General features: G+C 40.1%; 2 protein-coding genes across 2 annotated transcripts; both read right to left on the bottom strand.

The window, feature by feature from the left end:
• Window positions 1-7759: 7759 nt before the first annotated feature.
• Window positions 7760-8391, bottom strand: LOC120407289 (interferon beta-like). The gene has a single exon (XM_039542799.1). The coding sequence runs from the start codon at window positions 8389-8391 to the stop codon at window positions 7816-7818; it is 576 nt and encodes a 191-aa protein (XP_039398733.1). The 3' UTR covers window positions 7760-7815.
• A 6231-nt stretch (window positions 8392-14622) lies between these two features.
• On the bottom strand, window positions 14623-15195 carry LOC120407288 (interferon beta-like). The gene has a single exon (XM_039542798.1). The coding sequence runs from the start codon at window positions 15193-15195 to the stop codon at window positions 14623-14625; it is 573 nt and encodes a 190-aa protein (XP_039398732.1).
• Window positions 15196-16993: the final 1798 nt, after the last annotated feature.

Below are 16993 nucleotides of genomic sequence, written 5' to 3'. Positions count from 1 at the left end.
CTACAGCAGGTACTCATTAGGCTGAGGACAATGTGGGACACTTAACTTTAAAACTGTGTTCTGATGACAGCTTTGTTACAGTAAGTAAGGTGCCCGTGTTGGGAAACCAGTTTGGCCAAGCTGGTGTTAAGGAGAATGGGGGTTATGAATGGAAAGCTACTGAAAGTCAACCAAGAGACGGATGGCAAAAACAAAAGGTTCTGAAAGAAATCCCTGGGGGAAGACCACAGGACATGCAGGCAAGAGGAAGGAAGGGGATGAACTGGCTAAAGCCAGGTTATCTAAGCTGGGGGAGAATGCTCTGTTTTTGTGCATATACGTGATGCATTTAACAGAAGGATGTTGGATGACCCCAAGTGACCCTGATCGAGGCCCATAGAATGGCCTGGTGTGTTGAGGAAACTGAGGCAGGGAATGGCATATAGGGTTTACAATTTTTGTTCCAATCTGTGTATTTTCTGTGTGGTGAAGTAAATAGCAATAGTGTGTTAGAACCCTGTGCAAAGTGTCTGGGTGTTATAATCTACACTTACTACATGGCCCCTGAAAGAGGTAAACACCTCTGGGTGCACTTCTGAGAGAGGACATGTTAAAGTACATTCTGTGCTTCAAAGACTTCCCAGTTGACATATCGGATGAGCCCTCGCTTATAACGCTGGCAGAGCCCAGTTGTCAGCAGGCAGGATTGAACCTGAGACATTCAAACCTTAGTGTATAAGCCTCAGCTGTAGGGGCTGAAAGCCACATGCCTCTTAAGCCAAGGCTGTAGCAGACTCCTCAATCTCTAGATGGTTCAGGTGCCACTAGAGAGTGACAGAGGACCACAACAACCAAGCCTGGGTTGCATACTTCCCCTAGCTGAGGAAGCCCAGCCCAAGCTTCAGAGATTTCCCAGCTGATATCCCAGCTCAGGTGACCAGACAGCAAGTGTGAAAAATCGAGACATGGGCTGGGGGGGTAATAGGCACCTATGTAAGACAAAGCCCCAAATATCAGGACTGCCCTTATAAAATCGGGACATGTGGTCATCCTAATCCCAGCTGCCCAACAATGACTCTTTAAAAGGTTGTCTGAGGTAACCGCATGCAGCCTGGAACAGCCCCGGAACATACTACTTGGAAAGACTGGGGCAGGGAATCTAATGGGACCAGAGCTAAGACAGATGCTGCAGATCTTTGTGTCTGAAGAGACCTTTTTGATCTGTGCAGAAACCACGGAATCTGCTGAGTCTGGAGATGGCATGAGGAAGTCTATGGACGAACCCGCCCCTCCTTCCTCCTGCCCATGAGTGGAAGGCTGTGGGAGAATCTCTGAGGGTGATATTTACAAATTTTTCCTCACTTTTAAGAAGTGTGAGCTGGGATTCCCCACACGTATGGCAGCGCCTTATGATTCAGGTGATATTGCCAAAGAGCTCAACTGATCACTGCGTTCAGCATTCCCTGTTATTTATTAAAGGTGTGATGGAATGAAGGGGAATAGTTTTTCCCCAGCACTGACTAGGGTTTGGGGCTGTTAGACTTTTTCAGAAGAATTCGGTATTTTTCCTGGGAAGTAACTGACTGACATATTCCACCAAATGGAGAGCTGCATTTTAGAGGTGACATTGAGAAACTTTTGTGTTTTCAACCCATGTCTCTGAATTTAAATATTCTCTAGGAAAATATGTTTCTTTCATCACTTTCTACTTTTCAAGATTTTTTTCTGCTTGAGGTTTTTACTTTTGGTTTCCTTCTTTTTATTTAGTGGAAGCGAACAAGTCATTAGAAGAACCAAACCACAGTCATTACCTTTTTTAATATTAAAGAATCCCTACATTTCTTTCCTTAGGTCCCCCCTGCCCTCTTAGATAAAGAATATTTAAAGGATAAGAAGAGTATGATGATTAACAATGTCATCCAGTTACAGGTTAGAGTAGGGATCTGTCTGTCTACTCCCAAGTTCCTGTAGTTAGCACTGCTAGGCAGGTCTGAATGTCTGTTACATCAGCAAGACTCTCCATGCTTTTAAGTGATGATAATTAATTTTGGCAGATGGGGGAAACTACTGCAAAGGTTCTTTTTGCTGGACTCTGCAGATCGCAGCAGTGAAGTGATGTGTAAAGCTGCTGTTCCTTCACTTTGCCAGCAGATGGGAAACTTTCCCTCTCTGGTGTCACACGCAAAATCAGAAAATCCTCCTGTACATTAGCTGTCTCATTCCTTCCTTCCAGCCTTTGAGAGGGAGTAATACTATAGGGACCTCTTAACATTTGATTAGCATGAAAAGAATTCCTGCGGGAGATTGGGGCCCAGACAATTCTCTATTAATCTCTTGCAATTTCCTGGCCATTTGAAACATGAAAGAGGAGAAACCATGTGTGTAGGGAATACCAGAGGATGGACAGAGGCACTGAGAAACTGGGAGGTTTATTTAAGAACCCAATACCAGCTGTGAAAAGCCTGAGGAACAGGTAGAGTTGAAGGATGTGAATATGTTATCTTCTCGGGCACTTCTGAGTAGTTCCCAGTGATGTAGTGTAGTGACATGGAATGGAGTTGTCTAAAAAGATTGTGTGGGTGGTAATAAATACGCTAGAGAGACTGACATAAATGAATGTCACTTTCAGACGTGATTAACTTTTCACCATTCAAGCTTGGACATTGCAATTCAAGTAGTCTAACGAATGAAGTTTGCAGCCTGTAGCAAGTTTCACTTTCTGTTTTTCATCCGATAGTACTAGGCATAGCACTAGCGTGTTGGAGTTTCCATCAGTGAAGGGGAATGGTTTTCAACCCAAAAATTGAAATGGAGTTTTTCATATTAATTTAAAAAATGGAAACGAAGAAAACATATGAATATTTCTGTTTAAGTTATTTCTTTTATATCTTCCTGCCCCATCACCTCAAGCACATTCTTTAATTGTAATCTGGAGTTTGTCCCTAAATTATTTGGAAATGTCACTTTAAAGAATCAGTTTCTTGTACATAAATATACGTATGTGGGACCCAATATTAATATAGGCTCTGTACCCCATCTCCGATTGATCCCAGTGGGAGTTCTGTGTGTACATTTCCTGGCAAGTTGAAGCTTATGAATATTTATGAGAGAGAGAAATTAAAAAATCTGAATCTTAACAACAAAAGTAATAAAGCAATGGAAGTAAAGACACATAGTCTTTCAGCATATTTGCATCAGCAATTAGCCTGCTTTCTGGAAAAGGTTAGATGCAGACTCAGCAAGAACTAACATGTACAAATATTTCTGAAAATGTTTACAAAAGGCCAAACATTTTTCATAAATGTTTAATAAGTCTCAAATATTTAAGCTGTAGCTGAAATATGTTGTTGGGAGCGCTACTGTTGATGGATAGCTCTTCAGAAATACTATTCACCTACACAAAACTTAGTATATAGGTGGATCCTCATTAGATTTGATGCAACCAGCAGCTTTATTACCAATATCTGAAATGTTGAATTTAGGGTAATTTTTAGTCATTATTCATGTTATATAACTCATAGTTTAATGGATTCTGTACACAAAACTGGTTGTTGGTGTCAAGAAATGCACAAGCTTGATTTGGAGGCTGTGGAGAGGTGGCACCAGTTGGTCAGAAAACTGAGTGTGACTTGCCTGATTCATATAGCTTGATTTGTTTGTGTTTGTGTTTGTGTTGGGGGGACGAGGGGAGGGTCTATCTGTAAGACATGAATTCTAGTTGATATTATGAAGTTGTTGATCTGAAATTTCCTTATCATGACAAAACTCTTCCTATGTGGATCCATCATATTGGACAAGACCTACAGCAGGAACTCCCTAGGCTAAGGATAATGAATGTGGAGTATTTAACCTTAAAACTATGTTCTAATGACAACATACTTATGCTAAGTAGGGAACCAGTTTGGCCAAGTTGTGTTAAGGAGTATGGGGGTTAGGAGTGGAAAGTTACTGAAGGTTGAGAAAGAGACAGATGACAAAAACGAAAGGCTCTAAAAGAAATCACTGGAGGAAGATCCACAGGACATTTGGGCAAGAGCCAGGTTATCTAAGCTGGGAGAGAAGGCTCTGCTTTTGTGCATATAAGTGATGCATTGCAACAGAAAGATGTTAGATGACCCCAAGTGACCCTGATCCAGGCCCATAGAATGGCCTAGTGTGTTGAGGAAACTGAGGCAGGGAATTGCAGGTAGGGTTTACAATTTTTGTTCCAATCTGTGTATTTTCTGTGTGGTGAAGTAAATAGCAATAGAGTGTTAGAATCCCGTACAGAGTGTCTGGGTGTTATAATCTACACTTACCACATGGTCCCTTGAAGAGGTAAACCAGAAGGCTGTAACCTATGAGTGTACTTCTGGGAGAGAATGTGTTATAATGACTTTCCAGTTGACTTGCGGGGCGAGCCTCCACTTGTAACCCTGACAGACCCCAGTTGTCAGGGGGCAGGATTGACCCTGGGACATTTGAAGCATAGGGTATGAGCTTCTACTGCATGAGCTGAAAGCCACATGCACCTTAAGCTAAGGCTGTAGGAGACTCATCAATCTCTAGATGGTCCAGAGGGGGACAGAGCACCACACCAACCAGGCATGGGTTGCATACTTTCCATAGCTGTTGATCCATGTCATCAGCAGGCAGAACTGAACATGGGACCTCTGGAGCTAAATGCATGAGCCTCTGCTTCATGAGCTGAAAGCCACATGCCTCTTACTCAAGGCTGTAGCAGACTCATCAATCTCTAGTGGGGTTCGGTGCCACTAGAGTGGAGCAGAGCACCACACCAAGCAGGCATGGGTTACAGCAGCACATAGGCATGGAAATCATATAGTGTTTAAGGAGAATTAATTACAAAGATCACAGAAGCTGCCCCAGAAGCTTCCTACAGAGATGGAACTCTCTGTGTGAGCCTCTCACCTGCTCCACACAGAAGTGTGGGTGAGGTGGGCAGAGGTGGAATAGGGTCGGCTGCCTTCACCCATCATTCCCTCTTTCCCGGGATGCCATGGATTGTTCTCCATAGGGTTCTCTATGATCTGTGTCAGGGGCCTGGACTGAGCAGAGCCACGTTGAGTGGGGACAGTCCTATTGCAGCTCTGCTGGGCTGCACCTCATTATGAGAGCTGCCCAAAAATGACACTTTAAAAGGTTGTCCAAAGCAACTGCATGCAGCCTGGGGAAGCCCCAGAAAATACTACTTGGCACTGAAAGGATGTGGGGTGGAGAGTCTAATGGGTGAAGAACTGAGACAGAGAAGGAGAAACTTTGATAATCCCATTTCAAATGGCCTATTTCTGCTCTCATTATTCACATGTATTTTTGTTTGTGGTGTATATCCAAGAATGAATTTAGCCTGGGCGCACACAGAGGTAATGGGATCAGGCAGTGGGCCACAAACCTGATAAGAGTGCATGTGAGACACACTTAATATTGGGGACAGTGCTAGTAAATGTATTGTGGGTAGGTGATGGATACGTACAAACCTGATTTGATTTTGGTGGGGCGAGAGGGTATGTGAATGCACATTAACCTGATTGATGAAGTATGGGCAGGCTAATTACCAGCTAACAATTGGTGTGTGTTAAGGAGTGCCTGCAGTCTTGCTTACTGGGAGAAAGGGCACCAATCTAGTCTCTTCCAACACAACTGTCTACTACACCAAACATCCAAATTGACAAGGTTTTTTTGGGGGGGTGGAAAATAACCTGGTAAAAAGTAGAATAGTAAAAGGTGGCAGAGTTCAGGTATTCAGGTCTGGTCTGTTTGAATGGAAAGGCTAATTGTCATTCTGTAACAATTATTTTTAATATGGAATTACTGCAAACTGGGACTCATCAATGTATTTAAGCACGGTCCTAACTGGTAGCACTAACATCAGTGGGAGGGCTCACATACTTTAAGTGAGTCACATGTAGGCTGACCAGATGTCCTGATTTTATAGGGACAGTCCCGATTTTGGGGTCTTTTTCTCACATAGACACCTATTACCCACCACCTCCTGTCCCCATTTTTGACCCCTGCTATCTGGTCAGCCTAGTCATGTGCATAAGTACTCTATGAAATTGGGGTTTTAAGGCTGAACAATTAGAGTTTTCTTTTTTATTCTCCTTTTCTTTCTTTTTGGTTCAATAGGTATTTAATTCAAATCATTACTACTATAGGCTGCCATTTTATATAAAATAATTATTTATTCATAAGTAACAAATATCTATGATAAATACATAAATAGGAACAATAAATAAATAACAGACTGACATAAATATCCTGTTATAAATATCATAAAACGATCTGAAAATATTTTCACAGTGCACAGATAGAATAAATAGTAACAACAGCTTTTAAAATTCCACTGCATCTCATTTTAAATAATGTATAAAATATTACTTGATTTCGGTTAGTACTTCTAAAAATGTTGGTATTTAAATTTCTAAACTTCTTTGTGAGTTAGTCCCATAATTGAAAACTCCATAATTCCATATAGATTCTCCTGCTAGCCCTGAGGCTGAACTGCCGGTCTTCTATGAAATAATTGGTGTCTCTTCACTTTCATCCATTTCAAACTGTAGGTCCTTGCCTCCTGGTCAGAGAGTCCCATTTTCCATCACTGCAACCAAACATGTCTCCAGATGCCCAACTTGCTGATGAGTGTATGTTGGAATAGCTGAATGGAACTCTCACCTCAGGTAGTTTTGGAGAGATTTTTGCAAAAGCATTAGGAAGACATTGGAAGATTTCCTGGATTGCCACCTTGCCATTCCCCTTCAGGGACACTCGAGGATTGACATTAGAGGAAAACTATGCACATCTTTTTTGTTTGAAAGTTTTTCCAGTTAACATTTGCTATGTTGTTACAGTTCAGAGATGAGATCTGATCAGAGAAGAGTTGAACCACAGAAATATATACCAAACCCATAATGTCAACAGTGTTTAAGGTCTGACCCTGTCTTAATTTTCTTGTAACTCTTTTGCATGGATATCCTTCATTTTGCAATTTAAACTTTGAGTACATCAACAGAGTATTCTCATGTAAACTGTAATATGGGCAGTTGGAATTTCATTACGGAGTGAGTGTATTCCATAATAGAAGGTCAAGTATTATGGAGTCTTAGAAGTCACTGTGGGAAGAATCAGCAGAGAGGAGGGAATCCACTGCACGGTACAATTTCATCCAACTGTTTTAACCTCTGTAGTCGCTGCATCCTTAGCTGGAATGAAATGAAATTTGGTTGAAACACAAAGGGAAAACTAAATTTTCCATTGCATTAATATCAGTACATTAAATGAAAATATCTTTCCACACCTCATATTCTCCCAAATCATATGCTCAGTTCATATATTTTATAAACGTCTCTAGGAAACTTCTCAAGCTGTGGTATATGATGAGGACAGATTAATAAATAGCAACCATGACCATAATAGAAACACACTACATATGTAGAAGTCAGAGTACCTTGGGGGTGGAGGGGAAGTATCATTATTTGATGACCAAAGTACTGATGAGGTGGCTAAGGATTCGAAATATAGGTACTTTATTGCATGGACTGCCAATTATGTAGTGCATAACAGCACCTGATCTATGGGAGATTATGAAGAATCACAAACCTAAATAAAAGTAGAAACACAGAAAAGGAAATGATGTAATTGCAAATCTATTTCTAGGAGAGGATGGGAAGTGCCTGAAGCTGCTGCCATGGAAATCAGTTGCTATTTGGCCACTGATCCTGTAGAAGAGGATTAGGCCCTATATAAGCAGAGTTATAAAATATCCGCTATCCCTGTTCAGCTGTATAATTGACACTAATCTTAATTCATTTACTCCAAGGAAAAGATCTGTACTGTACCTTAGTTACTAAGCCTTCTAGTGAGTTTGTCAATAAGTACAAAACATCTGGGTATTTCCACACGAACGATCTCCCAGGCACACAGGCTGTATTGGTTTTCTTTCAGGAAAGCATCTATCCCCTGAAAGTATTTTTTCACTCTCCGAGTGGTGAGCTGGAGGTCCTCACTTTCTGGGTTGGTTAATTCCTTCTCCATCTGTGTTCTCAAACATGCCTCCAGCCGCTGAATTTGCTGGTAAAGTCCGCTTTGGAACCTGTCTATGGATGTCCCATCCAAGGCACTCTGGGTGAGGTTTTTGCTAAAGATGTTGAAGATCTCTTGAAGGATCTCTTGAATTGCCACCTTGGCATTCTCTTTCTGGGACACTGAAAGTTCAACAACATTCTGTGAGGGCTTGAAAGCTGCCCTTTCATTTATGCATTGTGAGGGGAAATTTCCACTCATTTTCTGCAGAAGCTCCAAGCTTTCTTTGTTCATTTTGTTCTGCTGGAAGTGAAGCATGGTACAGAGCCGAGATGAGATTTCAGTAGAGAAGAGCAGCATGAAGCAAACGTGCAGCAAACACCTGGTGGTCATGATGATGTCTATACACTCCTTTTCTTTGTGTGGAACCTTGTGCCTGGAGTTTGTTGAAGGTCCTACGTAGACTGCTGTGTCTTTCCTTCATGTCTCTGAAATTAAATATTTGTCTTCAGAATTTTTGTTTCATCATTTTCTGTTTTTAAGGTTTTTCCCTGCTGAAGGCTTCAGTCTTTTTCTTTCTGTTTAATTCACTGCTTTCTAGTTCTTTTACCACGTTTCCTCCTTTTTGTATTTTTGTGAAAGTGACCACAAATGACCATATACAACCCCTTTAACTCATGCTGGATCCACATGCATACAGGCTTTTCATGATACATTAACTTAAAGATGTAATTTAATAAGATCATCCACACTTCAGAAGTGGTAGAGAGAAGACCCCCAATTCATCAAACCCTACACTTCCCATTCATAACCTCCTTCATTTGACAGAAAAAATAGTTTAGGTATATTTAAAGTTCTGAGGTATAGAGGAAATGGAAGGAAAGGGTTAGGCCTCGGGGAGCTGGAACAATTTGTATAGTGGGGCTGTTGAGAGCCATTGAACCAAACTGTAAACCCTGAATATGAAGGAAACCACTTCAAGCCAGGGGATGTGGCAGCACCTATGTTAGGCCGCCCAAAATATTGGTAAATTTCAACTTCAACCATGCAACCTGGAAAGCACAATTAATATGGAGACAGCAGAAAATATCGGTATCTTCCTTCTAGGAAAACAAAGGAGACAGAGAGTGTGCTCTGTGAGAATGGAAGCTTTTTTAATTTTTTGTTTTCTTCCAGATCTGAACATATATATATACTGTAGTTGAGGAATAGATGCAGTTAGACGGTGTGAACATCATGTCGTATTGGTCACTCTGAGTAGCTGACAGTGGTGAAAAAAGGAGGGTAATTCATAAAACAAGATGAGCAATTAGTTACACATACTAGAGAGGTACCCACATGGATGATTGTGATTTACAGTGTGGCCAGTGTTATGAAGAGAAGTCATGCTGTGTATTTTTAACAGGCATGTCCCTGGGTTGTAATAATTCAAAGAATTTTTTAAAAATCAAAATCAGTGTTCACCACTTTTGCTGGTTCCTTCTCTTTTGATTTTTGCTTTCCCCTTGGCATGGGCAGGGAAACTCTTCTGCTTTGTTTAAGCCTCTTTGTTTCCTGTGGTCACATTTCATTTTCTGGTACTCTTCCCCTAGCAAAGACTGTTTTGCTGGATTTTTCCATCATGTCAGGAAAATGTGTTTTCATCCAAAAAGAAAACTATTTTCACTGAAATTAGAAAGGAAGAATCACATGAATAAACCATGAAAAGATTTTTGTGCATATTAATTTGGTTAGTCTCCCAAGTCTCCTGCACTTTTATAAGAAATGTCACGTTTGTATCAGCTACATAAAAGTTTCTGTAAAGCAGAGAAAGCAGACTTACCAGAGCCCCCAGATTGCCATGGGCTATGCTCCCCATTCTCCCATTAGTTTCCATGGGTGTTGGGGATGTGTAGTCCACACCAGGGTGAAGTCCAGAGGAAGATGTTGAGAAGAGAGGGAAATAAGTCATGTGACTAGTAGGAGAGTATAGGGTAACAAAGTAATCACAGGGTAATGGGGGGGATGGGAGAAATAATCTTTTTCAGTAAATCTGTATTGAGGGGCACTGGAATAATTGTTATTGTGTGGCTGCTAAAAGCCATTGACCAATACTGTAAACCCTGTATATAATGGAGACCATGAATTCACTTGCTAATATTACTTGAAGCTGCTCAACACCCCAACTTCCATCTCCCCTGCAGCAAGTAGGCAAACAATTAGTCTATTATTTGAGAAAAGTTGGTTAGAAGGGTCTCAGAGCCTGCTGCAGAGGATCCATGCAGGGATAGAGCCCTCTGCTTGTGACTCTTACCTGTGCCATATGGAAGTGTGTGTCGGGTGAGAGGAGGTGCTATGGAGTCAGATGCTTTTGCACATAGTTCCCTCTTGGGGTGTTCTCCATACAGTTATGATCCATGTGCAGGGCCTGGAGTGAGCAGACGTGCATTGGGGTGGGGCAGTGCTAGTACAGGTCTGGTGGGTGCCTCTCGCCATGTCAGCTGCACTGAAATGACACTTACGGGGCCTGTCTGAGGCAACTGCTGCCTGAAGGAAGCTCTGGTTGAATGGCTGTAATGGAACCATGCTGACAGGGACCAGAATGGGGCTCTGTCTGGTCCCGACAACTGATGCAGAGACTCAGTAGCTCTATATGAAAAGACCTTGTGTTCTGTGTAGAAGCCACAGGCTCATCTGTTTATATGATGAAGGCTGGGGTCACACCTGCTAGTATCCCCTCCTGCCTGCCAGTGGAAGGATAAAAGTGAGCTTAAATGGGGATTACTGGTATCATTTCCTCCCTTTTTATCCCCCCGTGGTTGGTTTTCCCACGGGGAGGCCTGAAATCTTAGATGATACATATCATCAAATGGCTTCTTCAATAGATGAATGGATTCTTCCACATAGCACATCTTATAAACAGTATGATGGGATGAATGTGAGGAGATTCCCCTCTGTACTCTACGGGTAATGAAGTACCTATAGTTTGAAGAGTTTGTATAGCTCCCAGGTGCTATATGACTGCCAAGTTCCACTGGAGGTGGGGGGATACATTTTGGAGGTGGTGATTTTGTCACCCTTGACTTTTTCATACAGTCTATTTTTGCTTTCATTATTTTCATATAATTGTGTTTTGTCAATATAACCTGTAGGCTCCAACTGCATGAAGGAATGAATGAAGGGAGGAAGATTTGGGCAGGAAAGGATTTCGACAGCTGATGGCTACAGCACCATAAGAAAGGATAGGCTTTTGTTTTAATAGTTAACTCCTTATACATGCCTTTAAATCAGCAGGTACCAAAACGAGTTACATGAATCAGTGGTAGTACATGGAGTACTGGGTGGTGGTCTTCAGAGAACTGGCAGATCCCATGTTCCTTTAAAGACAGCTAAAATGATATAAATGTGTTTCTAGTACTACCTTTCTTTGTAAGCATTTAGTGTACCTGCCAAAAAAAAATGTTACCTTATCTTGAATGGGAGGGGAAATGATCATTAGAACAATTTTGGTAAGATTAGGTCCACATAATGAAATGTTTGAGAAACCCTCAGATAAAGAGAACAGAGGGCAAAAGCTTCTGCAATGCTGCCATCTGTTGACTGAAGAATTTACAGTCTCTTAGAGACCCCATAGTTTGGTTTATGTTACAAAAGGGATTTAAAATGGGACATACATTCTTGTTTTTTCTCCAAAGGCAGGTTGCCAATCAGTGTAAAAATTCACACATGATTCATTTTTTTTACTATTTGAACATTTAATGTAGTGGTTGTTTGACTTCTTTTAAATAAGAAATCTCCAGGTTTAGGGTCTGGCTTAAATTAATCCTAGACAGTGCTATGGCTGACTAATAGCTCTTCAAAAATACTGTCTACATACCCAAACGTGGGAAAGAGATAGACCAGGGGTTGGCAACCTTTCAGAAGTGGTGTGCCGAGTCTTCATTTATTCACTCTAATTTAAGGTTTCATGTGCCAGTAATACCAGGTCTCTTTCTATAAGTCTATAATATATAACTAAACTATTGTTGTATGTAAAGTAAATAAGGTTTTAAAAATGTTTAAGAAACTTCACTTAAAAGTAAATTAAAATGCAGAGCCCCCCGGACCGGTGACCAGGACCTGGGCATTGTGAGTGCCACTGAAAATCAGCTTGTGTGCCGCCTTCGGCACGCGTGCCATAGGTTGCCTACCCCTGGAATAGACTCTTACAAGATTTGGTCCAACGGATGTTTTTTGTTTTTGTTTATTTTGTTTTGTTTTGTTTTGCTTTCAGGTAATTTTTAACTATTGGGTTTAGGGTAATTTTTAGTCATTATTCTCAGCACAACTGAAATTTTGATGCACTATGCTCATATAGCTGCTGGTTGTTGGTGCAACATGCAGTCCATAAGCACACATGCTTGTTTTGGGAGTGCCAGGGGGAGAACAAAGGGAAGCAGCACCAGATGCTTACAAGCCTGAATGACAGGAGGGGTTGGGTATGTACAAGCTTGATGCTGTTTGTGAGCCAAGTGTACCCAAACCTGAGTGGTGGAGGGGGACAGTTAGGCCCACACAAGCCTCCTTGGTGTGGGGGAGAGCGGAAACAGAGTCTGCAGACATGGAAACCTGATTGATGGGGAGCCAGTTCACACACATCTCATTAGGGTTGTGAGGGGACAAGCAACTTTGTACCACGACAGCCTGAAGTCTTCCTCTTGGAATGCCAGCCTCTCCATCACTCCTTTAATTTAATCACAATGAGCTACTGCTCCAAACACCCGCAACTACAAATGTTGTGAGGAAAAATAATCTCGTAACAGACAGACACACAAAAGCTGCAGAGTTGAGGTTGTGGTATGTGGTCTGTTGGAGTGGTAAAACTAATGACCATAGCTATTTTTCTTATGGAGTCACTGCTGAATCAGAGTTTATGTTCACAATGCACTTTAGCATGTTCTCACGTTTAACCACTTATGTCAAAGGGAAGCTTGTGTACTTAAAGTTAGGCAAATGTTTACAAGTCCTTTGCTGAACTGGAATCTTAAGGTAACAAGAGAAGATTTTTCTTGGGTCTCTATTTTTAAAAAAAAAATCTAATTAATACAAATCACTACTTCTGTAGGTTGCTATTTTGTATAAATAAATATTTATTTATAAATATTATTAAATCTCTGAAAAAAATAAATAAAAGAAATACATTAATATTTTGAATAAATATAAATGGACCAACATAAAACACTTTTACAAATCCAGTGAAATGATATGAAACTATTTTCACAGTGCAGGAAAATAACATATATTTGCACTAGTTTAAAATTTAAGAGTGCCTAGAAACTGGGCTATTCTTGTTTCTTTGTTATCCTTGCAGCAAAATACACCTCCAGAAGTTTCACTTGCTTATGAGTCCATGTCAGGATCTTTATATGTGCCTGTCGTTCCAGGCAGCTTGTGAGGGTATTTAGCATGAGATGTAGGAAATCTGTTGGAGGATCTCTTGGATGATCTCCTGGATCCAGTCTCTTTCTGGGTTTCTCTGGGCTTGAGAAACTTTTGGGGCCATGTGAAGTCTCTTTCTTCATTCTGCTGTTGCAGGAAAATTATCCTTCCACTTTGTTTGGAAATTGTCCTGGTTCACATTTGTTATGCTGAAGCAAAACATGTTACAGTTCAGAGGTAAGATTTCATTTTTAAAAGCAGCCCAAGGGAAATTGGAGCAAATGCGTAATATCAATGATGAAGAACTAGTAAGGTTTTTCTCCTTTGGTTCAAATACTATGTTGTCTTCTGCGATGTTTTCAGCAAAATCTTCTGTTTTACATTTTCTCATGTGAATAAATCAGTCCAGTAATGGCAAGTAGTATATAACTAGTACAGTTGAAGTTTGACAGTTTGCTTAATTGAAGATGGACTGATAAGAGTCTCGAAAGGTGCTGCTTGTAGAATCAATTTAGAGATGAAGGACTCCAGCGAAGGTGCAGTTTCATTCAGCTGTTTTCATAACATCATTACTTGAAGCAGCATGTGCTGGAATGAAAAAGGGGAATGGTTCAAACATGGAGAGTTTCAAATGCCAAATATAGGCCATCTTTTTCTAAGCAGATGTCAACTCATAAAACCTGAGCCTGACTGCACTTGTCACAATTTGTTGTTATTAAGGCTGTTGAATTTAGGGGTAAACAAAACAAAGAAAAGCAGAATAAGAACCTTCGGCCATCCCCATGTGCAGAATTGGATGATGGGCTAGAAGTGTGTGAGCACAGACCCTCCGTTTTCTTGTGTCCTAACTGGAATGTTGTCTAACGAGGCAGTTGTTGAAAGGGGGCTTCTCACTGTTCTTTTCCCCAACTTAGACACTTACTGGGCAAAATTATATTTGGTATGGTTAGTTATTACTTAACAATATTTTGTCATTAGTTAGCAGTTATGATATAGTTATATATTTTTCATATAGAATATTGTGTGTGGTAGAGAAGCACTAAATTATATGCTACTCTAAAACAATTTGAACATATTTTTGAAATAGCTTTATGCATAAAATTATGATGGGAGAAAGATTGGGCCCTACATATTAGGAGTTATAAACCTATTGACCCATCTCTCTGCAGCTATTTTAATCAAATAATATTATCTGAGTTTTTCTAGGAAAAAAGAAAAGATGATACCTTAATTTTGAAGTCCCTTTGTGAGTATGTTGAGCATGAGGAAACATCTGGATATTTCTGCACGGATGATCTCCCAGGCACACTGGCTGTATTGCTTTTCTTTCAGGAAATCGTTGATTGTCTGGAAGTATCTCTTCAGTTTGAGGCTGGTGAGCAGGAGGTTCTCCTTTCCTGGGTAGGTTATTTCCTTTTCCATCTCAGCACTCAAACACGTCCCCAGTTTCTCAATCTGCTGGTGAAGTCCATTCTGAAATTCCTTTATGGATGTCTCATTCCAGGCAGCTTGGGTGAGATTGTTGTTAAAGATATGGAAGAGTTCTTGGAGGATCTGCTGAATGGCTTCCTTGGCATACTCTTGCTGGGACAGTCGGATCTTGAGGATATCTCTGGGCTTGAAAGCTGTCCTTTCATTTAGACATTGGAAGGGAAAGTTTCCACCCATTTTCTCCAGATGCTCTAAACTCTTGCTGTTCACTCTGGTTTGTAGAACATAAATCCTGTTACAGTCCAGACATGAGATTTTACTGGTGAAGAGCAGCATGAGGCAAAATTGCAGCAAACTCCTGCTGATCATGATGATGTCTTAGATTCTCTGTCTTTGTGTAGAACTTGAGCAAGTGGTGCCTGTTCAAGGTCTTTCGTAGACTTTTGTGTTTTTGACCCATGTCTCTGAATTTAAGTATTCTGTAGGAAAAGAAATTTCTTTCATCACTTTCTACTTTTCAAGGTTTTTCCTGCGTGAGGTTTTTACTTTCAGTTTCCTTCTTTTTATTTAATGGAAGCGAACAAGTCATTAGAAGAACAAAACCACAGTCATTACTTTTTTAAAATTAAAGAATCCCTACATTTCTTTCCTTAGGTCTCCCCCAGCCCTCTTAGATAAAGAAAATGTAAAGGGTAAGAAGAGTGATAATTAACAGTGTCATCCAGTTACAGGTTAGAGTAGGGAGCTGTCTGTCTACCTGTAGTTAGTAGGGATAGGCAGATCTGAATGTGTGTTCCATCAGTAAGTTACATCAACAAGACTATCTGTCTTATGAGAGAGGAAAAACCATGTGTGTAGAGAATACCAGAGGATGGACAGAGGGCACTGAAAAACTGGGAGGTTTACTTAAGAAACTGATAACTGAAAAGATTGTGAGTTTGAGTTTTCACCATTCAAGCTTTATTCTTTTTTTTCAGTGTGCATTTCACTGAGCTTGGACATTGAAATTCAAGTGGTCTGATGAATGAAGGTGCATCCTGTGGCAAATTTCATTTTCTGTTTTTCATACCATAGCACTAAGCTGTCATGTTGGAGTTTCCATCAGTGAAGGGGAATGGTTTCCAACTGAAAAATTGAAAAGGAATGTTTTCATATTAATTTTAAAAAAGGAAAAGAAGAAAAAATAAACATATTTCTGTTCATGTCACTTCTTTTACATCTCCCTCCCCCATCACCTCAATTTCTTTCTTTAGTCATGATCTAGAGTTTTGCCTAAACTATTTGGAAGTGTCACTTTGAAGAATGTGCATAAGTATTGTACATAAGTATACGATATAAGGGACCCAGTCATACCAGAGGCTTTGCACCCCAATCTTGCATTCACTGCATGGGGGTCCTTTGTGTGCATTTTCTGGCAAGTTGAACCTTCAGGAGATAATATTTATATTAAAAAGAAAAATTAAAAAATCTGAATCTTAGCTTTTCTTGTTAAAGTAAGAAAGCAACGGGAGTAAAGACACACAGTCTTTCAGCATATTTTCATAAGCAATTAACCTGTTTTCTGGGAAAGATTAGCAGCAGACTCAGCTGGTTGAAATATTTACTAGAATTTGATGAAATACCGTATATTTAAATTTCAGTGAAAATAGCAGGAATATTTACTGGAATTTTTTCCTCTGTGCCAGCCAGCTTAATTTGAATGTGAAATAAGAGATTAGTTTAACCTCTTTTCCTATTTGCAAATAATCTGCAAATAAATTCAGAATGTGTGAATGTGTTTATTTAAAATGATTTGACAAATGGTTTATACACATTCCACTCTGATTGCTCAGGACCTCCTCACCACATCTTTTCCCTGTGAATATTTGCTATGCATAATTTGCTACTTGTTCTGTTTTATGGTTTACCCGAGTCACAATGCTATTGTGTCTGTTCCCAGGCTGGTTACCTTCAAATTCAAAACTGCTTTCAAAATGTCTGCATGAACTTTTCTCAAGAAAATTCTCTTTAAAATAAGCATTTATATGAGTGTTTGTTATACTTTCTAATTAAAGAGATGTTCTTTACTAACAAAAACTCAAATGGAGAAATATTACAGAAAATGTTTATAAAGGGCCAAACATTTGTCATAAATGTTTAATAAGTCTCTCATGTTTAGACTGTAGCT

This window comes from Mauremys reevesii, linkage group 6, assembly GCF_016161935.1.
Source record: "Mauremys reevesii isolate NIE-2019 linkage group 6, ASM1616193v1, whole genome shotgun sequence".
In the NCBI taxonomy this organism is placed as follows: domain Eukaryota; kingdom Metazoa; phylum Chordata; order Testudines; family Geoemydidae; genus Mauremys; species Mauremys reevesii.
The sequence above is the reverse complement of the archived record's forward strand: the minus strand, read 5'-3'. Positions and strand labels throughout refer to the sequence as shown.